Genomic DNA, 19,198 nt, shown 5'->3' with positions numbered 1-19,198 from the left:
GCATCTTATCCGCATGGCTGTAACGGATCGTGCAGCCACGTCTCGATCCCTGAGTCAACAGATGGGGACGTTTGCAAGACAACAACCATCTGCACGAACAGTTCGACGACGTTTGCAGCAGCATGGACTATCAGCTCGGAGACCATGGTTGCGGTTACCCTTGACGCTGCATCACAGACAGGAGCGCCTGCGATGGTGTACTCAACGACGAACCTGGGTGCACGAATGGCAAAACGTAATTTTTTCGGATGAGTCCAGGTTCTGTTTACAGCATCATGATGGTCACATCCGTGTTTGGCGACATCGCGGTGAACGCACATTGGAAGCGTGTATTCGTCATCGCCGTACTGGCGTATCACCCGGCGTGATGGTATGGGGTGCCATTGGTTACACGTCTCGGTCACGTCTTGTTCGCATTGACGGCACTTTGAACAGTGGACTTTACATTTCAGACGTGTTACGACCCGTGGCTCTACCCTTCATTCGATCCCTGCGAAACCCTACATTTCAGCAGGATAATGCACGACCGCATGTTGCAGGTCCTGTACGGGTCTTTCTGGACACAGAAAATGTTCGACTGCTGCCCTGGGCAGCACATTCTCCAGATCTCTCACCAATTGAAATCGTCAGGTCAATGGTGGCCGAGCAACTGGCTCGTCACAATACGCCAGTCACTACTCTTGATGAACTATGGTATCGTGTTGAAGCTGCATGGGCACCTGTACCTGTACACGCCATCCAAGCTCTGTTTGACTCAATGCCCAGGCGTATCAAGGCCGTTATTACGGCCAGAGGTGGTTGTTCAGGGTACTGATTTCTCAAGATCTATGCAGCCAAATTGCGTGAAAATGTAATCACATGCCATTTCTAGTATAATATATTTGTCCAATGAATACCCGTTTATCATCGGCACTTCTTCTTGGTGTAGCAATTTTAGTGGTAACGGTAGTTTTCTCTTGGCCAGGCACTTGGCCGACACTATTTACAACGCTCTAGAGTGACTAATGAGCCCTTATAAGGAGGTGGCATGTTTCGTAGGTTAAGCGTATATAATTTTTCTTGATTATACGAATATTATAAACCATATTATCTGTGAGGAGGGTCTTACTTGTACACAGGGGAAGCAAATATACATTAGCATCTTCAATTAAATAGCACTCTGCTATCAGTAAGCATATTACTAGGTGAGAGTGTGTATTAGAAAGCGCTATAGAAAGGAATGGCTTACCTGTCTCTCAGGGCGGGACTCGGTGACTGCCTGGCTATTTCAGCAGTGCCCTTCGCGCACGGAGAAACAGGGCCAACCATGTCAGGCGAAGACGTGCTCGTATCGGCCACGCTCTCTCCTTAAAAAGAATAAACCAGCAGCAGTATGAGTTTAATGTACTATGAGAATACTGTAACCAATTTCACGATCTTTTTAAGAAAAGAAGAGCGTTTCTGTCTTTTCATCCGTAGTATCTATATTACAGTCTTGTATTGTAACTACATTAGAATAATGCTGAATTCTCCGTCTGTGGCAGAAGGTAACAATTGTGATGTAACCGCAACAAGAAATTAATAAGTCCGAGGTCCATACAGAAGATGCGTACCAATTTTTGCTTTTCGGATAAACCATGCACATAGTTTTAATCTATGCATTTTTCTGTCACTTTTCAATATAGACTCTATAACGTTGCAACACATTTTTCCTACTGTTCTGCAAGTTTAAGAAATCTCTTTGCAGAAGTCCGTTTCAGCTGCCCAAAGACACTGTCATTCCATTCTCGAGTGCTTCGTATCAGGCTCACAATAATGGAACTAGGTTTCATCACCTGTCACAACGCTCGAAAAATAATCTCCTACGTTTCGAAATTTTTTAAGGAAGTTATGAACAAGTTCAGCAAACCATCCATGGTGTTAGTTGCGCTCTCTCGTCATCACCTCAGCTGTGTGTAATTCAATTGCTAATGAGTGTACGTCGCTATCCAAAATGTTCGAGACTGGGTTAACAAGACATAGAGAAAAGTTAAGATAGTGGTTTTAATGCTTCAGGTTTTCTACATAGTCCTTACCAGGTATGCCTACCGGGATTAGTACTCCCACGAGAAAGGGCACTGCGGAAAAATGACTTAACCACAGGCTAGGAGCGTGTCGTGAGTCGCGCCTGAACGGCTCAGTTATTATAACGATTGTTCTCGAACGTTCATACAACCATGTGAAACTGTTAGAAAGGCCCTCATTTGGGATGTTTTATTTTTTATTTTTATCTTATGGGACGTAACTGCTAAGGTCATCAGTCCCTAAGCTTACACACTACTTAACCTAAATTATCCTAAGGACAAACACACACACACCCATGCCCGAGGGAGGACTCAAACCCCCACCGGGACCAGCCGGTGATGTTTTTCAACTCAATCATTACATAGGCTTTAATGTAATTTGTGCACTTGGTCGTTTTATGGTAGGTTCGTACTTGTAACACAAACCTTGTCACCCGTGATGATTTTTTACAGAAAAGAATGCAGAGCGTTTTGCTTTTCAATCAAGTCACGGCAACGTCCACACATCGTTGTTTTAGTTCGGGAGTCTAGGTGTACGGGACAAACTTAGCACGTTTTCTCTTAATCAAAACATTCTGGAGAATGTCTTGAACACTCAATTTAGCGATGTTGCTGCATTGTGATTTCTGGCGAAGCAACGTTGATGCACTACTGTTGCGCGTCCACTGCCAGCTCACAACTGACTGGTCGAATGCACATCTGATGTTTAAAGTTGCTAGTTCAAGCTGTCGCCGTAGTCATTGCGCTGACGTCGCTTATACTCCACACGTAATGGACCCATCCCGCATTCGGCCTTTTTTTTTTTGTATCTAATATGGTAGGGGATCGCGTTGGTAGTATGCAAGTCATCTAAAATCTCCTGAATGTATTTTCACTCTGCAGCAGAGTGCGTACTGATCTGAAACTTTCCGGAAAGTTACCACTGTATGCTGGACTGGGAATCGAACCCATAACCCTTTTATTTCGACAACAATCGTTATATAAACTAAGCCGTTCAGGTGGGACCCACGACCCGCTGCTAGTCTGTGGCTAAGTCATTTCTCCGCAGTGTCCTTTCTCCCGGGAGCACTAATCCTACTAGGTATGCAAGAGAGCTTTGGTGAGGTTTTTAATGTTGGAAAGAAGTTTTGACGGAAGTAAAGGTTTGAGGGCGGCTCGTGAATCGTGCATGGGAGGCGTAGTCGGAAGAGCAATTGCCTGGTCCGGTACACAATTTTTGGTTGCCAGGAAGATTCATCTAAATCTATTCTGTATTTGTTCTGTTGTAGCTAACCCGCTGATACAGCGTTTGGCAGAGTGAAAGATACGCCAGACCGGATCGAATCCAAACGACGGGTTAATGACCGTGTCTGGGACGCCGGCCACCTTGAATGCGGTTAGTTAATTAGTTAATAACTGTTCCATGGATCATTTTGCACGATTGCTCGTAATGATGTGGAACGAGTTATTATACATTCACATCGCAAATTAATTTATACATGCGGCTACATTCTGAACATTTCTTTTCCTTTTTTTTTTACAAAAAGAAAAAAAAGGTATACAGATGTGACTTAGTAATTCCTACCCACCACCTTCTACACATTACAATATTAGGAATTCTTTTACGGAATAGAAGCAGTTGTCAAAGAGAAACTTGCTCACTTTGTTATCAAATTTTACTTTGCTGTCTGTCAGACATTTTATATCACTGAGTAAAAGATCAAAATTTTTTGTTGCAGCATTGTGCACCCTTTTTTGTGCTGAAGACAACCTTAATGTGGAGTAATGAATGTAATTTTTCCTTCTGGTATTGTAATTATGTACTTCATTGTTCCTCTTGAACTGTAGTGGATTATTTACAACAAACTCCATGTTGTTGTTGTGGTCTTAAGTCCTGAGACTGGTTTGATGCAGCTCTCCATGCTACTCTATCCTGCGCAAGCTTCTTCATCTCCCAGTACCTACTGGAGCCTACATCCTTCTGAATCTGCTTAGTGTGTTCATCTCTTGGTCTCCCTCTACGATTTTTACCCTCCACGCTGCCCTCCATGAGGAGATAAATATGCTGTGAATCAGTAGTCAGCATGTCCAATTCTTTGAAAAGATGTCTACAAAATGATTGTGGGCGAGCACCACATATTATTCTCACAGCACGTTTCTGCACAATGAAGACTTTCTTTCTTAAAGATGAGTTACCACAAAACATTATTTCATATAACATTACTGAATGAAAATATGCAAAATATGTCAATTCACTGATTTACCTCTCCCCAAGATTTGCAAATGTGGCTGAGCTAAGTTGTTTTAGGAGTTCCAGAACGTGAATTTTGAAGTTTCCACCCTATTTACTATTTCTTCCCATGTGGTACACTTATCATTGATGTAGTGCCTCTAGATGTGCAGAACTGAATATGTTGTGTCTTTTTAAAATTGAGGGTGAGACCATTTGCAGAAAACCAGTCCATGATACTTTTAAGGACTTTGTATACCATTTCTTCTGTTTCTGTATGCATGCTTGGGTTGATTACAATATTACTGTCATTATTCTGCTTGTTGTATAATAGACTGATGATCGTTTACACATATGAGGAACAGTAGTGGACCTAAGATTGAACCTTGGGGAACCCCATATGAGATTTCCCCCTGATCAGAATCATGTCTCTGGACTACATCGTTTGAATTACTAAGCACAACTTCCTGTATTATCCATTGGTTGGCTATACCATCAATCCCAAAGAAGTTAATTTATCTAGGAGAATACTCTGATTCACACAGTCAAATGCCTTAGAAAGATCTCAGGAAAAACCAACCGGTGCTATTTTATTATTTAATGCTTGTAAAATCTGGTGAGTGAACATGTAAATGGCACTCTCAGCAGAGCAACCTTTCTGAAACTCAGACTGTGATACTATTGTTGCTATGGTGAGATACTGTTCTATGATACATCAGCTTCTCAAAAATTTTAGAGAATGATGTAAGCAGTGGGGTTTTCAGGCGGTTTCCCACCCTGGTTTAGGCAAATGGTGGGTTGCCCCCCAATTTACACCTCAGAAAATCAATATGAAGTTAAAATACGGCCACATACAGAACAAAATTTGGGTGATTCACAGATAGGTGGCACAGAGAACGCGGCTGCAGCGACAGCAAGGGCACCTGGTCGCAAAGTTAAATGAAATAAACTCGCCAAATCCTCGGAAGTAAGATGGAATTAACGCTCAATGAAGTAAGAAGTTTGTCGTGTTGGAGCTACCTCTGAATTGTAGTTATGAGACGACACAGGAGAACGATCGCTGCATTTGGATGGACAGGGGTGAGGAATCCCTTGGAAACCGCAGCTGACCTACCAGGTATAACGGACCACCGATTATTAAAACAGTATCGATCAATAAAATTTCGGGCGTGCAGCTGTTTCTTGATGCTAATCGTTTTATGTGGTGTATAAGTACCTAGGACACTTTTAATACGAGATTTGGGTTTAAGGCTCTATTCAGTAGTCAGCACTGGGAAGACTCTGTTTTTTCAAGGTGATTACTTTGTGGGTTCTCATCGTTCAAATCTAATCAAGGAAGTCGTTGATGTAAATTGCATGGATTGTTAGTATATATACTGCAACGCCTTCAGAAACGACGCGCGAGATTTTCATATTCTATCGCTCGCTACCCACGAACTTTTTGTCCTACAAGAGTTCTGTAGGAAATTGCAAGTAGTTACATTTTGTACTGGGATTCGTTATCGGTGGAGGCCACTCTTTTCGAGTTATTCAAGAAAAACAAAAGTGATTTTCAAACACGTTGTCCTACAAAACGGTCTTGTTCATTTTTATCTGTAGGACAACGGTCCGTGCATACAGAGTGGGAAAAATACGAAAATCTCGAGCGCCGTTTTCGAAGGCATTGCGGGTTGCATAAAACCCATGGGTAGGGGCAACTGACTCACCCTGTATTTTCTACAAATCACTGAACAGTGCATGGCGGCGTGTACTTTGTACCAACATTAGCCATTCTTGTCCCATTCGCATATGGAACGACGGAAATTAACGGTATGCCTCTGTATGTGACCTACTTTTCGTTACCATATTCTCAAAATCACTATACTCTCTTGTGTAGACTGTATAATTGTCCTCTAAATCAACTCCATAGGGTTTCATGAAACAAAGTTCTATTTATTCCGACGTTTCCCCATTTATGTTCCCTGAGCATTTATGTTACACTATATTATGTGCTACATCTAACTGTTACAATGATCGCAGCGCATTTCCGAATTCTATCGACATCTACTGCCTCTGTTTGCTACTATTTGATAACAATTCCAAATGCTGGTGCAGTACTTTAGAACAGGTCGCATCTGCGTAGTTCAGTTGTTAATATTTAATTATACATGCAGGTCCTATCTGTGATGTTCTCTATTCCTCTTGTTCTAACTAGACTTACTCTATAGAACAAGTGCGTTTGGAAATAATCAACGACACAGCTTAAGTGCATGTGTCTTTGGTTCTGTGAACAGTATTATTGGTATGTACTAGTTTGAGAGGTTCTACCACCTCCCCAACATATTCTGAAGTTCGTGGGTTATTCGTAAAGTAAGGAACGACCGGTCGCGAAATGGAAACCACAGTGAAAATCCGATGAAGGTTTGCACAGATGTATTGGGTAGTGTTTCTAGTATGCCTGTCGATAGCGTTACGTCGTTCTTTTTTAGTTCTGAGCACACAGGGAACACATAAAGATACCTAGAACAATAGTGTCTCCCGCCAAGTACGAGGGCCTGGTGAGAAATTTCGCCTGAAGCTAGGCAGCCAACATTACATAAATGTCGTGCGTTTTCATCTTCAAGACAATTCTCAGCCGCATTTTGCAGGGGCAATGAAGATGCTCGTGCAAGGTTTTCAATTGCCAATGTTTGATTACCCACAATACAGCCCGTAATTGTCTCCCTCTGAGTTTCATCTCTGCTCACATGAACCGCTGGCTATGAAGGCAACATTTTGGAACAGACAACGAGCTGTAGGCCAGAATTGGAGGAAAGCACTGGCGGCTGCCTTCTGTAACGAGGCTATCGGAAAGTTGGTACAACGCTACGACAAACGTCTAAGTCGGATCGGCGACTATGGAGATAAGTAGCTGGAAGTTGTAGCTAACTATTGCAAATAAAATAGTTTTGATTTTTACTGTGGTTTCCTTTTCGCGACCTATCGTTCCTTACTTTCCGAATAGCCCTCGTACTAACGGAATATTTGACATTTGTCTGAGGATTTGGCGAAAAAAAAACTGGAAATAAAGTGTGTTCAGCAGCTGACCTTCGTGAAGAAGTGTTAGACACTTTGACCATTCCTTCTAACCGGTCCGGCTGTGCCGGCACAAGTGAATGCGCGAGGTCACGTAAACATGTTGAGAAGGCTCCGGCGGGCAGCCAGTCGGATGATATAGTCTGCATGGAAGGCTGAACAAAGCGAGCGGCAGCTCTTCTTATGTACCCACATTGCGTGGCGGGGCGTGTTCTGTGGTCGAGCGAGCCACTCGGCTGCAGGTTACAGCTTCGTGTCCCGCGCTGGCCGTGCAGTTCAGTGGAGATCGTTTGTCGGCACATCTGTGCGTCACTCTAGGCTATTTATTTATTTCACGAATATCCATTGCTCCTTCTTCTTGTTGCCTATATGGACCGTACTCTATCCAGTCGTAAGTGGACAGTTAGCTGGTAACACGTGAAACACTGAAGGCTGGTCGAACTTTTTCGTGCCCCATTCCTCGATATAGCTCCTATCTGAAGTTGCGCTCTGCCAAAACTACTAGGCGGTCGTTTTGATACAATACATAAATGATGTAGTAAATGGTAGGATTACCGGGAGTACTGCTAGCATTGATAGGGAAAGAAACATAATGAATGTGTCAGAGAGAGACTGGGAGCCGATGACTTCTCCTTGTTTTTTGTCTGTTTTGCACATAATTAGAACCGCACATCGTTAGGTGTTAGTCCATTGTGTATTTTATATCCTTGCAAAATATAAATTGCATTTTATAAACAATAAAAATTAGCTGATCGCGTAACTTTCGCTCTTTTATGCAACCAAAGCAATTACTTTTGATGCAGGTATAGTCTACATGCTCAAACAAAGAAAAATCTGTACAATTATTGTTGTTATTTTGTAATCAATATAACGTTATTGATCAAAGGCAAGAGTTTTATAAATCAGACATTGTAAAATAGTCTGTATTAAAATTGAGTAAAATCTCAAATGGTTCAAATGGCTCTGAGCACCATAGGACTTAACATCTGAGGTCATCAGTCCCCTAGAACTTAGAACTACTTAAACATAAGTAACCTAAGGACATCACACACATGCATGCGCGAGTCAGGATTCGAACCTGCGACCGTAGCGGTCGCGCGGTTCCAGACTTAAGCGCCTAGTACCGCTCGGCCACAGCGGCTGACGTAAAATCTCAAATCCACAATAGCTGTTCATTTTATTTTCTCTGTATGACGACCGCTGTCGTACCCTGGAGGTATATGTACAGGACATGTAATACTAATACTTCACGTACCACGAATTACTAGTGAATGTAAAAGCACTGTCACTTATCGGTAAAACCTTAGATGAAGCGGCAGATGGGCACTTGTACCTCAGAATTCGTGGTACATCAAGTTTTAGTTTTATATGACTGAAGATATACCTCCAGGATATGAAACTGATCGTCATAGAATAAAAACACAATAAACAGCTATTGTAGATTTGAACTTTTACTCAGTTTTAATATAGACTGTTTTACCATCTCTGAGTTTTAATTGCTTGATTGTCCTTCACATTTTGTAGAAGGTTTTTAGCTGTGGTTGTGTTATTTGCAATGACAGAAACATGTTTTATAAGATCTCGACGAATTATTGAAACGATGTCTGATATGTTTTTTTTCCGTTTTTTTTAAATTTGACTATTTTTACATTTTCCAGCGCTATATGCTAAATCTATATTTTTTTTTATATTTTACTACAACATCCTCGTGTTGCATGGCAACAATTTGCGAATAAAACCTGAATTAAATATTGACAATTTCAGTTTCGCTTTAAATACTGTTTATTTTTAAGTAACGTACAGGAGGATAACAATGTAGAACAAAAATATTCCGTAGGTTACGAAACCCGTAATATATCCTCACTCAATTTCTAGACGGTTCATCGCTTTCGGCTTCTAGATGGGATCTAATAAGAAACTGATCACAAACGCAAACAAAGCGATCGAAATCAGGTAACGTCCGATAAGTACGCAACACACCTAACGAACAGATAACGCAATTACTATCTTAACTGACAAAAGCTACAAACATCAAAAAAAGTTTTACATCACCACGATTCCAAGAGTTCCGGAACGTGTACAGAAAATTGGAATAGAGATCAACATAAACATCATTTCCGCCCTTTTTATTGAAAACCACACATTGCATGTTATACCACCATAATGTGAGACCTTCAGAGTTGGTGGTCCAGATTGCTGTACACACCGGTACATCCAATACCCAGCAGCACGTCCTCTTGCATTGATGCATGCCTGTATTCGTCGTGACATACTATCCACAAGTTCATCAAGGCATTGTTAGTAGAGATTGTCCCGCTCCTCAACAGCGATTCGGCGTAGATCCCTCAGAGTGTTTGGTGGGTCACGTCGTTCATGAAGACGAATGCCTCGCCAATATGCTGCCAATATGGTTGCCCAATCTGTCGGAGGATGGCATTCACATATCGTACAGCCGTTACGGCGCCTTCCATGACCACCAGGGGCGAACGTCGGCTCCACCCCAAAACATCAGGGAACCTCCACCTTGATGCCCTCGCTGGACAATGTGTCTAAGGCGTTTAGCCTGACCGGATTGCCTCCAAACACGTCTCTGACAATTATCTGGTTGAAGGCATATGCGACACTCATCGGTGAAAAGAACGTGATGCCAATCCTGAGCGGTCCATTCGGCATGTTAATGTTGTTGGGCCCATCTGTACAGCACTGCATGGTGTGGTTGCAAAGATGGACCTCGTCATGAACGTCGGGAGTGAAGTTGCGCATCATGCAGTCTATTTCGCAAAGTTTGAGTCGTAACACGACGTCCTGTGGCTGCACCAAAAGCATTATTCAACATGGTGGCGTTGCTGTCAGAGTTCCTCCGAGCTGTAATCCGTAGGTAGCGGTCATCCACTGCAGTAGTAGCCCTTGGGTGGCCTGGGCGAGGCATGTCATCGACAGATCGACAGTTCCTGTCTCTCTGTATCTCCTCCATGTCTGAAAAAATCGCTTTGGTTCATTCCGAGACGCATGGATACTTCCCTTGTTGAGAGCTCTTCCTGGCACAAAGTAACAATGCGGACGCGTTCGAACCGCGGTATTGACCGTCTAGGCATGGTTGAACTACAGACAACACGAGCCGTGTACCTCCTTGCTGCTGGAATGACTGGAACTGATCTGTTGTCGGACCCCTCAGTCTAATAGGTGCTGTTCATGCATGGTTGTTTACATCTTTGGCCCGGTTTAGTAACATCTCTGAACAGTCAAAGGGACTGTGTCTGTGATACAATTTCCACAGTCAACGTCTATCTTCAGGAGTTCTGCGAACCGGGGTGATGCATAACTTTTTTTGATGTGTGTACTTGGAAAACTACCGTAGTCTACGCTTACTTGTGACAGTCTACAGTTGTTTACGGTAGTTTTATAACTCTACTCCTATCTATATCCGTACAGTCAAGTGACAAAACTCGTTTGGTTATTCAGATATATCTTCTGAGTAAATTGGTCAGGGGACTTGTGGTATCCGGTGACGTGTTACAGAGTAATTGCATTTTGTTTGCTTTCTTACTACCGGATGTCTTTATATTTGTACCACACTGAAAATATCTGCATGACAGTGTAAATATCGACTCTCTACATCTTGTTTAGAAACAAACTTGGTGTATTCACTCGCAGTTCTGGCTGTTGACAGTTGTAATGTCTACTTTACTCTGCATCCTGAAGCTTGGACTCAGTACTGCTAGGTTTTGTCTCAAATTTGTTTTTACGATGGTGTTAGTTTCACGTTAACAGTATAACGATAATTACATGTGGCTCAATAGCCTGGTGCATGTGTTTCAATCAGGCTACACTGTGACGACTTGAGACTCCCTAACCTAGTAATCCTGCCGGGGAAAGGGAACCTACAGTTTCCTGACAAATCTTCATATCATGCAGATATTATGCATAGGTTAGAGAAGAACTGAAATATTCCACGGTCCGACTAGGATTCGATCCGGTGACATTTCGGTTGCCAGGTACATATTTTACTACTAGCCCGCAAGAACCGACACATTAACATTGATACACAGTAAAATGGACAGGGCTACTGACAAAGAGTTGGCTTACAGGTTCTCTGAATGCAATAAGTGAGCGACACGACAGTGCTATGCTGTTTTGTAATGTATAATTTGGCGGTTACATATTACAGGCTCTTTCGCTGTTTTGAAGGTACGAGGGACGTTCAATAAGTAATGCAGGTTGGTTTTATTCGAGATTTCAATATACCGCATAATTCACGAGGTGTTTGATTGTGATCCGTTGGTCACCTCGAACGAGAGTGTCCGCATGTTCCAACATCGCAGGAGCCACAGCTGCGTGCAGCTGGCCGATACTTGGGAGATACTGGTTTGCACGACCTTGTTGCGATAATGGGAGACGCCTCGCCCAACGACTCACCGTGCTTTTGTTCACTGCCAGGTCTCCGAAAACACACTGCAAGCGTTTCTCAATATCTGCGATGCTCTGACTTTCCGACAAAAGAAACTCAATGGCAGCTCTTTGCTTGGAATGCACCTCCGTTACAGACGCCATTTTAAAGGCTATGTAAAGCACCGCCAGCAATCGGAATTTCATGGAACTATAGGTGCTGAAGCACCTATGTCATAAACAAATCCGCATTTTTTTCAACCGAAATTGGCCGAGAAATAATGTGTTGTATTACTTATTGAACGTCGCTCGTATTTTCGCGGAAATAATGGTAATTGGTGTAACAAACCAAACAAAGCATTATTATGTTACTACTATGTAACTAGCTACCGGAGACCACGGGTCCCCTGTAACAAAGCTCTCGGAAGATATGTCCTAATATGCTCTGAAATTTTGTCGGTAGTCTTCAGTTCACCCAATATATCTGAGGTCTGATGTCATTCTGTCATAGTGACTGGCAATTTAGAAATTATGTTGAACGAAACACGTTTATAAGTATTCAAATGACAACACTGCCGTCCAGTGAAATAAAACTTCGTGAAATCAACACATGTCGCCTATCGCGGTTTAATGATATCCAGAACTGATCTCCAATGGGTGTTTGAAGTGTCAGAAAGGGTAACGAGGCTGTACTCAACCACAGGAATAGTAAGCAAATGGTTCAGGATATTCTCTACCATAAATGTTTTTCGCGAGCCTCACTCCGATCTGATGATCCCTAATGGTTGCGAAAAAAGTACATAGTTTTCTTGAACAGGTAGGCTCAAATGGCAATAATCTATCTGCCCTTACTGTACTGAGGTTACGGTTTTATGTCGATTGAAAGAAACAGAATGCCATGAGAGATGATTGTAGTAGTCTGTTCTATGTAATGTTTTGATTTTTTGGATTACCATTTTTCTGCTATAGTCACGTAAGTGCCTACCCTGTCTTCTGATTTTTTCCGGTTTTCATAAACTTTCCGAGCACCAGAAAAAATTTTAATTTAACTTTTTGGATGGAGTTTTGCTGATTTTGATGGTTCATAATATTTAATATATTATAAGCACCAAGCACGGAAGAAATGTATTTAAACAGTGCTTCCATTTAACTGCCTCAGTAGTTGAAGGATGATGGAGACATAAATTTTATCAGATCAAAAGGGATGTTGCGGGGGAGAACTGCAGAGGTATCGTAATTCTGCACCCAGGGTAAATCAAGTGGAGGGAAGGGCTCCCTATCGGAAAGTCTCGTTGGGCGCGTCATCCTAACGCTCGGCAAACAGGGGTGGCGGGCAGTCGTTCGCTCGGTTCACTGCTCTAAAGGCTGAGCGACTGCGTGTTCGCATGTCTGTGTCACACAGATTTTCCGCTCCCTGCGAATACACGAATGTACTCTGCAGTTCTTATTTTAGTACTAGTTCAAGTTTAATGGATGTTTTGCAAATTCCTTAGTTTACAATCCAAACAATTCTGCATCTTTCGAGATAAAATACAGCTCGTTTTGGAGTAAATTCATTTTAGAAACAAGCAGATGTTTTGTTGAATCTTAAGTCACAGATGGTCGTAAAATTTCGTGTGACATATAGGAGACGAATCTTGTAAGTGTTTCGCGCGAGTAAACAGCTTCATTGTGAGAAAGACGATCCTCACAGAGAAAAAGGTATTCTTTCAGTTTTTTTCTTATGTTACACTTTCTGAAGCCCATCATAAAAATATCCTAATGCCTTTCACAGGATGCTCGAATGACGCTGCTGCGGAGCAGGTAATTGAGCATGTCTGTTACGCTTTCGTACCGGCTAAATAAACTTAGCAAAAAAAAACCACATCCAACAACACTCCTTTGAAGTTGTTTTCAGTTTAGTATGTCATTTGTATCCAATAAAGACCCTACGTGGCGACAAGATTATGATCCAATTCTTTCATTGAAGTGCTGTACGTCTTCCAAATTCTTCTAATGAACGACACTATGAAAGTTCTTCCACATCAAGATAGTTCAATATCACTGATTTCTTGAGATTTATTGTTGATTCTGCGCTGGGACAGCTCGGAGAATCAGTCAACTGTTCTGTTTTTTCTTAGCTGAGGGCTCACCCGCCAATCGTTGAACACAACGCCAATATCGTTTTGGGAATCAGTTAGAACGTTACAGCAATTCTCACAAGACGGCACTTTTCTACAAAAGCAATGTCGTCTGCGAACAACTAAGCGAATTAATAACGATACATACACCACAATTTGTTTTCAGTGTTAATGGTAGCGATCTATAACATTTTAATGACGCAACTTGAGATTATTTTCGTTTCTGATGATGATGCTTCGTCCAACATTACACAGTGGATGATCTTGTAAATTATATTAATCTATAGTACTGTTACTGCTGACAATCCCGTCAGCTCCAAACCGAAAGAGGCAGTGTAATGGATAGGGAAAAAGACGTGAATTCGATAGGATTGAGGTTTAAGATCTCGTTCACAAGTTAAATTTAGATTTTCAGTGTTTTTCCCACGGCAAATGGACGAATGGGTCATTTGAAATGACCTATCCCCTTCACCATCCCTATCCAATCCGTATTTGTATTCTGTCTCTAATCGACTCACCATGAACTGAACGATAAATCTTAATCATTCTTTCAGTCTTTACTGCAAGGAGGCGTATATGTATCATAAATGTCTGTTTGGATGTTAGAAGAACGGTTACTCATAACAAATCCAGTGGCATTTTAATTTGTTGACATTTTCGCCATTCAGAACAAAATAGCTACGTTTGTGACAATAATATTGTGTAGCAGCTTCATTTGTGTTTCCCAATATTGTTGACCTCAATTCTCTGGATGACTCGGAAGTGGTTGAAGTGTTTTCCCTTGAGCAATGCAGTATAGTATGGTTTTCATGGGTATTTTACGCTAAATTGACCAAAGTCATGGGATAGCGATATGCACATATGCAGATGGCGATAGTATCGGGTACGCAAGGTATAAAAGGGCAGTGCATTGGCGGAGCTGTCATTTGTACTCAGGCGATTCATGTGAAAAGGTTTCCGGCCTGATTATGGCCAGCCGGCCGGGGTGGCTTAGCGTTTCTAGGCGCTACAGTCTGGTTCAAATGGTTTAAATGGCTCTGAGCACTATGGGACTCAACTGCTGAGGTCATTAGTCCCCTAGAACTTAGAACTAGTTAAACCTAACTAACCTAAGGACATCACAAACATCTACGCCCGAAGCAGGATTCGAACCTGCGACCGTAGCGGTCTTGCGGTTCCAGACTGCAGCGCCTTTAACCGCACGGCCACTTCGGCCGGCTGCTACAGTCTGGAACCGCGCGACCGCTACGGTCGCAGGTTCGAATCCTGCCTCGGGCATGGATGTGTGTGATGTCCTTACGTTAGTTAGGTTTACGTAGTTCTAAGTTCTAGGGGACTGATGACCTCAGAAGTTCAGTCCCATAGTGCTCAGAGCCATCTGAACCATTTGATTATGGCCACACGACGAGAATTAGCGGACTTTGAACGCGGAATGGTAGTTGGAGCTAGACTAATGGGACATTCTATTTCGGAAATCGTTAGGGAATTCAGTATTCCGAGAACCACGTTAATAGGCTATGGCGGCAGACGACCGACGCGAATACCTTTGCCAACAGCACTATATCACCTGCAGCGTCTGTCCTGGACTAGTGACTATATCGGTTGGATCCTAGACGACTGAAAAACCGTGTCATGGTCAGATGAGTCGGTTTCAGTTAGTAAGAGGTCATGGTAGGCTTCCGGTGTGGCGCAGACCCCATTAAGCTATGGAACCAAGTTGTCTACAAGACACTATGCAAGCTTGTGGTGGTTCCATAATGGTGTGGGCTGCGTTTACATGGACGGAACTCGTTCCTCTGGTCCAACTGCACCGATCATTGACTGCAAATGGTTATGTTCAGCCACTTGGAGATCATTTTCAGCCATTCATGGACTTCATGTTTCCAAACAGCGATGGAATTTTTATGGATGACACTGCGCCATGTCACTGGGTCACAATTGTTTACAACTAGTTTGAAGACCATTCTGGACAATTAGAGCGAACGATTTGGCCATCCATATCGAGCAACATGAATCCTATCGAATATTTATGGGACATAATCGTGCACAAGATCCTGCACCGGCAAAAATTTCGCAATTATGGACGGCTGTAGAGCTCGCACGGACGGCTCAATGTTTCTGCAGGGGACTTCCAAAGATTTGATGAGTCCATGCCACGTCGTGTTACTGCACCTCGCCGGGCAAAAGGAGCTCCTACAAGTAATTATGGGGTATCCCATGACTTTTGTCACCTCATTGTATGTCGATAACATACCCGCCAGGGTAGCCGAGCGCGCTAACGCGGTGCATCCTGGACTCGGGTAAGCGCGCCGGCCCCGGATCGAATCCGCCCGTCGGATTAACGACGAGGACCGGTGTGCCGGCCAGTCTGGATGTGGTTTTTAGGCGGTTTTCCATATCCTGCTAGGTGAATACCGGGCTAATCCCCACATTCCGCCTCAGTTACACGCGTCGCAGACACTTCAAACACGTCCGCACTATTTCACGATTTACACTAGACGTAGACAGTTGGGGTACACTGATTCCATCCTAGGGGGTACCAGGTGGCGGCAGGAAGGGCATCCGGCCATCCCTAACACTAACACTGCCAAATCCGTTGTAATCACGCTGACCCTGCGATCGCTGCAGGACTATGGCGTAAGCGAAAGAAAGAAATTGTATGTCGATAATACAGGGTGATTCAAAAAGAATACCATAACTTTAAAAATGTGTATTTAATGAAAGAAACATAATATAACCTTCTGTTATACATCATTACAAAGAGTATTTAAAAAGGTTTTTTTTTTCACTCAAAAACAAGTTCAGAGATGTTCAATATGGCTCCCTCCAGACACACGAGCAATATCAACCCGATACTCCAACTCGTTCCACACTCTCTGTAGCATATCAGGCGTAACAGTTTGGATAGCTGCTGTTATTTCTCGTTTCAAATCATCAATGGTGGCTGGGAGAGGTGGCCGAAACACCATATCCTTAACATACCCCCATAAGAAAAAATCGCAGGGGGTAAGATCAGGGCTTCTTGGAGGCCAGTGATGAAGTGCTCTGTCACGGGCTGCCTGGCGGCCGATCCATCGCCTCGGGTAGTTGACGTTCAGGTAGTTACGGACAGATAAGTGCCAATGTGGTGGCGCTCCATCCTGCTGAAATATGAATTGTTGCGCTTCTTGTTCGAGCTGAGGGAGCAGCCAATTCTCTAACATCTCCAGATACTGTAGTCCAGTTACAGTAGCACCTTCGAAGAAAAAGGGACCAAAAACTTTATTGGCTGAAATGGCGAACAAATGTACAACTAAATGAAACTTTATAGCTCCCTTAATTCGCCGACAGATAGTGCTTAGCTCTGCCTTTTGTCGTTGCAGAGTTTTAAATTCCTAAAGTTGTGGTATTCTTTTTGAATCATCCTGTATAAATGTTTCTGGAGATAAAAGTTGTGCCTGTTCTCAATTTGAAATCATGACTCGTTGAAGATTGGGTACTGAGCTACCATGCTGTGCGAGTGTGATTCTGAGGCTGTTACATACTTCTGTCTCGGCGAGTAAATGGTCTACAAAGTAACGTTTTTTATTTAATTATTATTTAATGAAATGATAATTAAATCGACGCCCTAGCTGCAAACAGGCGTTGATATACATCATTGGGGACATGTTGAATATGTGTGCCCCGACCGGGACTCGAACTCGGGATATACAATTATTATTTACATTACTCCTACTGGTATCAAGCTAGCAGCAATACGATTGTCGCACTTAAGCTCTCAATCAAAAACAGGTGACAAACATAGGTAAATATTTCCAGAGTAATACAAAGATTTTCAAATTCCTTATGTTAAGCTGATAATTTGCGTTGCTCTATAACTAATGTGGAGGATTGTGGAGGGCTGTTGGTAAGTATGTGAAGATTGTGGATTTGGATGGGAATAGAACAGAAGAATATAGGATGTGTACGGGGGAAGAATCTAAAGGATGTGACATTGGTATCTTCACATGGGTGCCTCTGCAGCATGGCAGGAAAAAAGTGGGTTGCCGTCCTCGATTTGGTACATTTCGCCGATAATTTCACGGCTTGGAAATGACAGGCAATTAAAATTGCACTGAGGGGTAATGCGGTGTATTTGGAGGTGAAAGCGCTACTGACTCATGCAGGGGGACACAAGTTCAATTCCAGGTACCGCCATGTTTGGAGGACTGGTACGGAGTGCATTCGCCCTCGTGAGGCCAACTGAGCAACTGAGGAGCTACTAAACCGATTAGTAGCGGTTCCAAGGTCAAGAAACTTGACAACGACGCGGAGAGCGGCGCGCTGACCACGTGCCCCTCCATACCGCATCCGATGACGCCATTGGCAGAGGATGACACGGCGGTCGATCGGGTTGGATTGGCCCAGCTAGGGCCAGAACGCGGAACTTACTTAACTTTACCATGTGCCTTCACAAGGTCCTGTTTTCCTGCGTTAACTTTAAACTTAAAAAAATTATTTTTATGCTCCTCGAGGTATGTCGCTAGGTTGGTTAGTTGGTTTGGGGGAGGGTACCAAACAGCGAGGTCATCGGTCCCATCGGATAAGGAAAGTATGGGAGAGGAAGTCGCCGTATACTTTCAAAGGTACCATCCCGGCATTTACCGGAAGCGATTTAGGGAAATCACGGAAAATATAAATAAGGATGGCCAGACGTGGGTTTGAACCGTCGTCCTCCCGAATGGGAGTCCATTGTGCTAATCACTGCCCCACCTCGCACGGATATGCCTCACATAACATAGTAAAACGAGTGAGTAACACTATTTATTTCACTTTCAATTACAATATAGTATGTGCAGTCGGAATAATCGGTTACCGAATACTCTGCTCAAGAACGTTGCACAGTGTCCTAGCGGATAAATACTGCGAAGAAAAGTTTCGCCTCGTAGATGGGATCTTACTGGCTATAGTTACGCACAATGTCGGTGCACTTTAAATGTGCTAGAATCTTTGGTCAGCCTGCAGTGATGGATCGCTAACAGTCGGAGGCTGTCCTTGATCTTTGATGATGCACGTTGTTTGTTACAGAATCTAGGTCGCAGAGGCTTGTAGACAGTCTAATCGCCCTGAACTATCCTGTTGTGGCCGTGCTGGAGTGATAATATCGTGTTGATGGGATGTTCACGCATACTTGATTAGCCTTGATCTGTGGTGGATCTTTTTTTTTTACATTGTCGCCACTTTCAGCCTCATAGACTGACACTGGATTGCCCACCAACGTCTGTGTACATGATCCGTTATGTCAATGAAATGAATACGCGTTGTTAGATACTGGGGTTTCGTTTACTCTTCCTTCCATGACAACGGGAAGAATATTTACTACCAGAAGCACTTGTCTTAAACGCGTCATTCGGTGATCATCTAGTGTT

At 43.0% G+C, this 19,198-nt stretch overlaps 1 protein-coding gene across 1 annotated transcript in view; it reads right to left on the bottom strand.

The window, feature by feature from the left end:
• LOC124722698 (hormone receptor 4-like) overlaps positions 1-19,198 on the bottom strand; it is a 138,114-nt gene that overhangs the window by 69,287 nt on the left and 49,629 nt on the right. Inside the window, exon 2 of the mRNA XM_047247836.1 lies at positions 1,229-1,346. Coding sequence (XP_047103792.1) covers positions 1,229-1,346 — 118 coding nt within the window. The remainder of the gene's footprint in view (positions 1-1,228; positions 1,347-19,198) is intronic.

Source organism: Schistocerca piceifrons, chromosome X (assembly GCF_021461385.2).
Source record: "Schistocerca piceifrons isolate TAMUIC-IGC-003096 chromosome X, iqSchPice1.1, whole genome shotgun sequence".
NCBI lineage: Eukaryota > Metazoa > Arthropoda > Insecta > Orthoptera > Acrididae > Schistocerca > Schistocerca piceifrons.
This window is presented reverse-complemented; position numbering and strand designations above follow the sequence as displayed.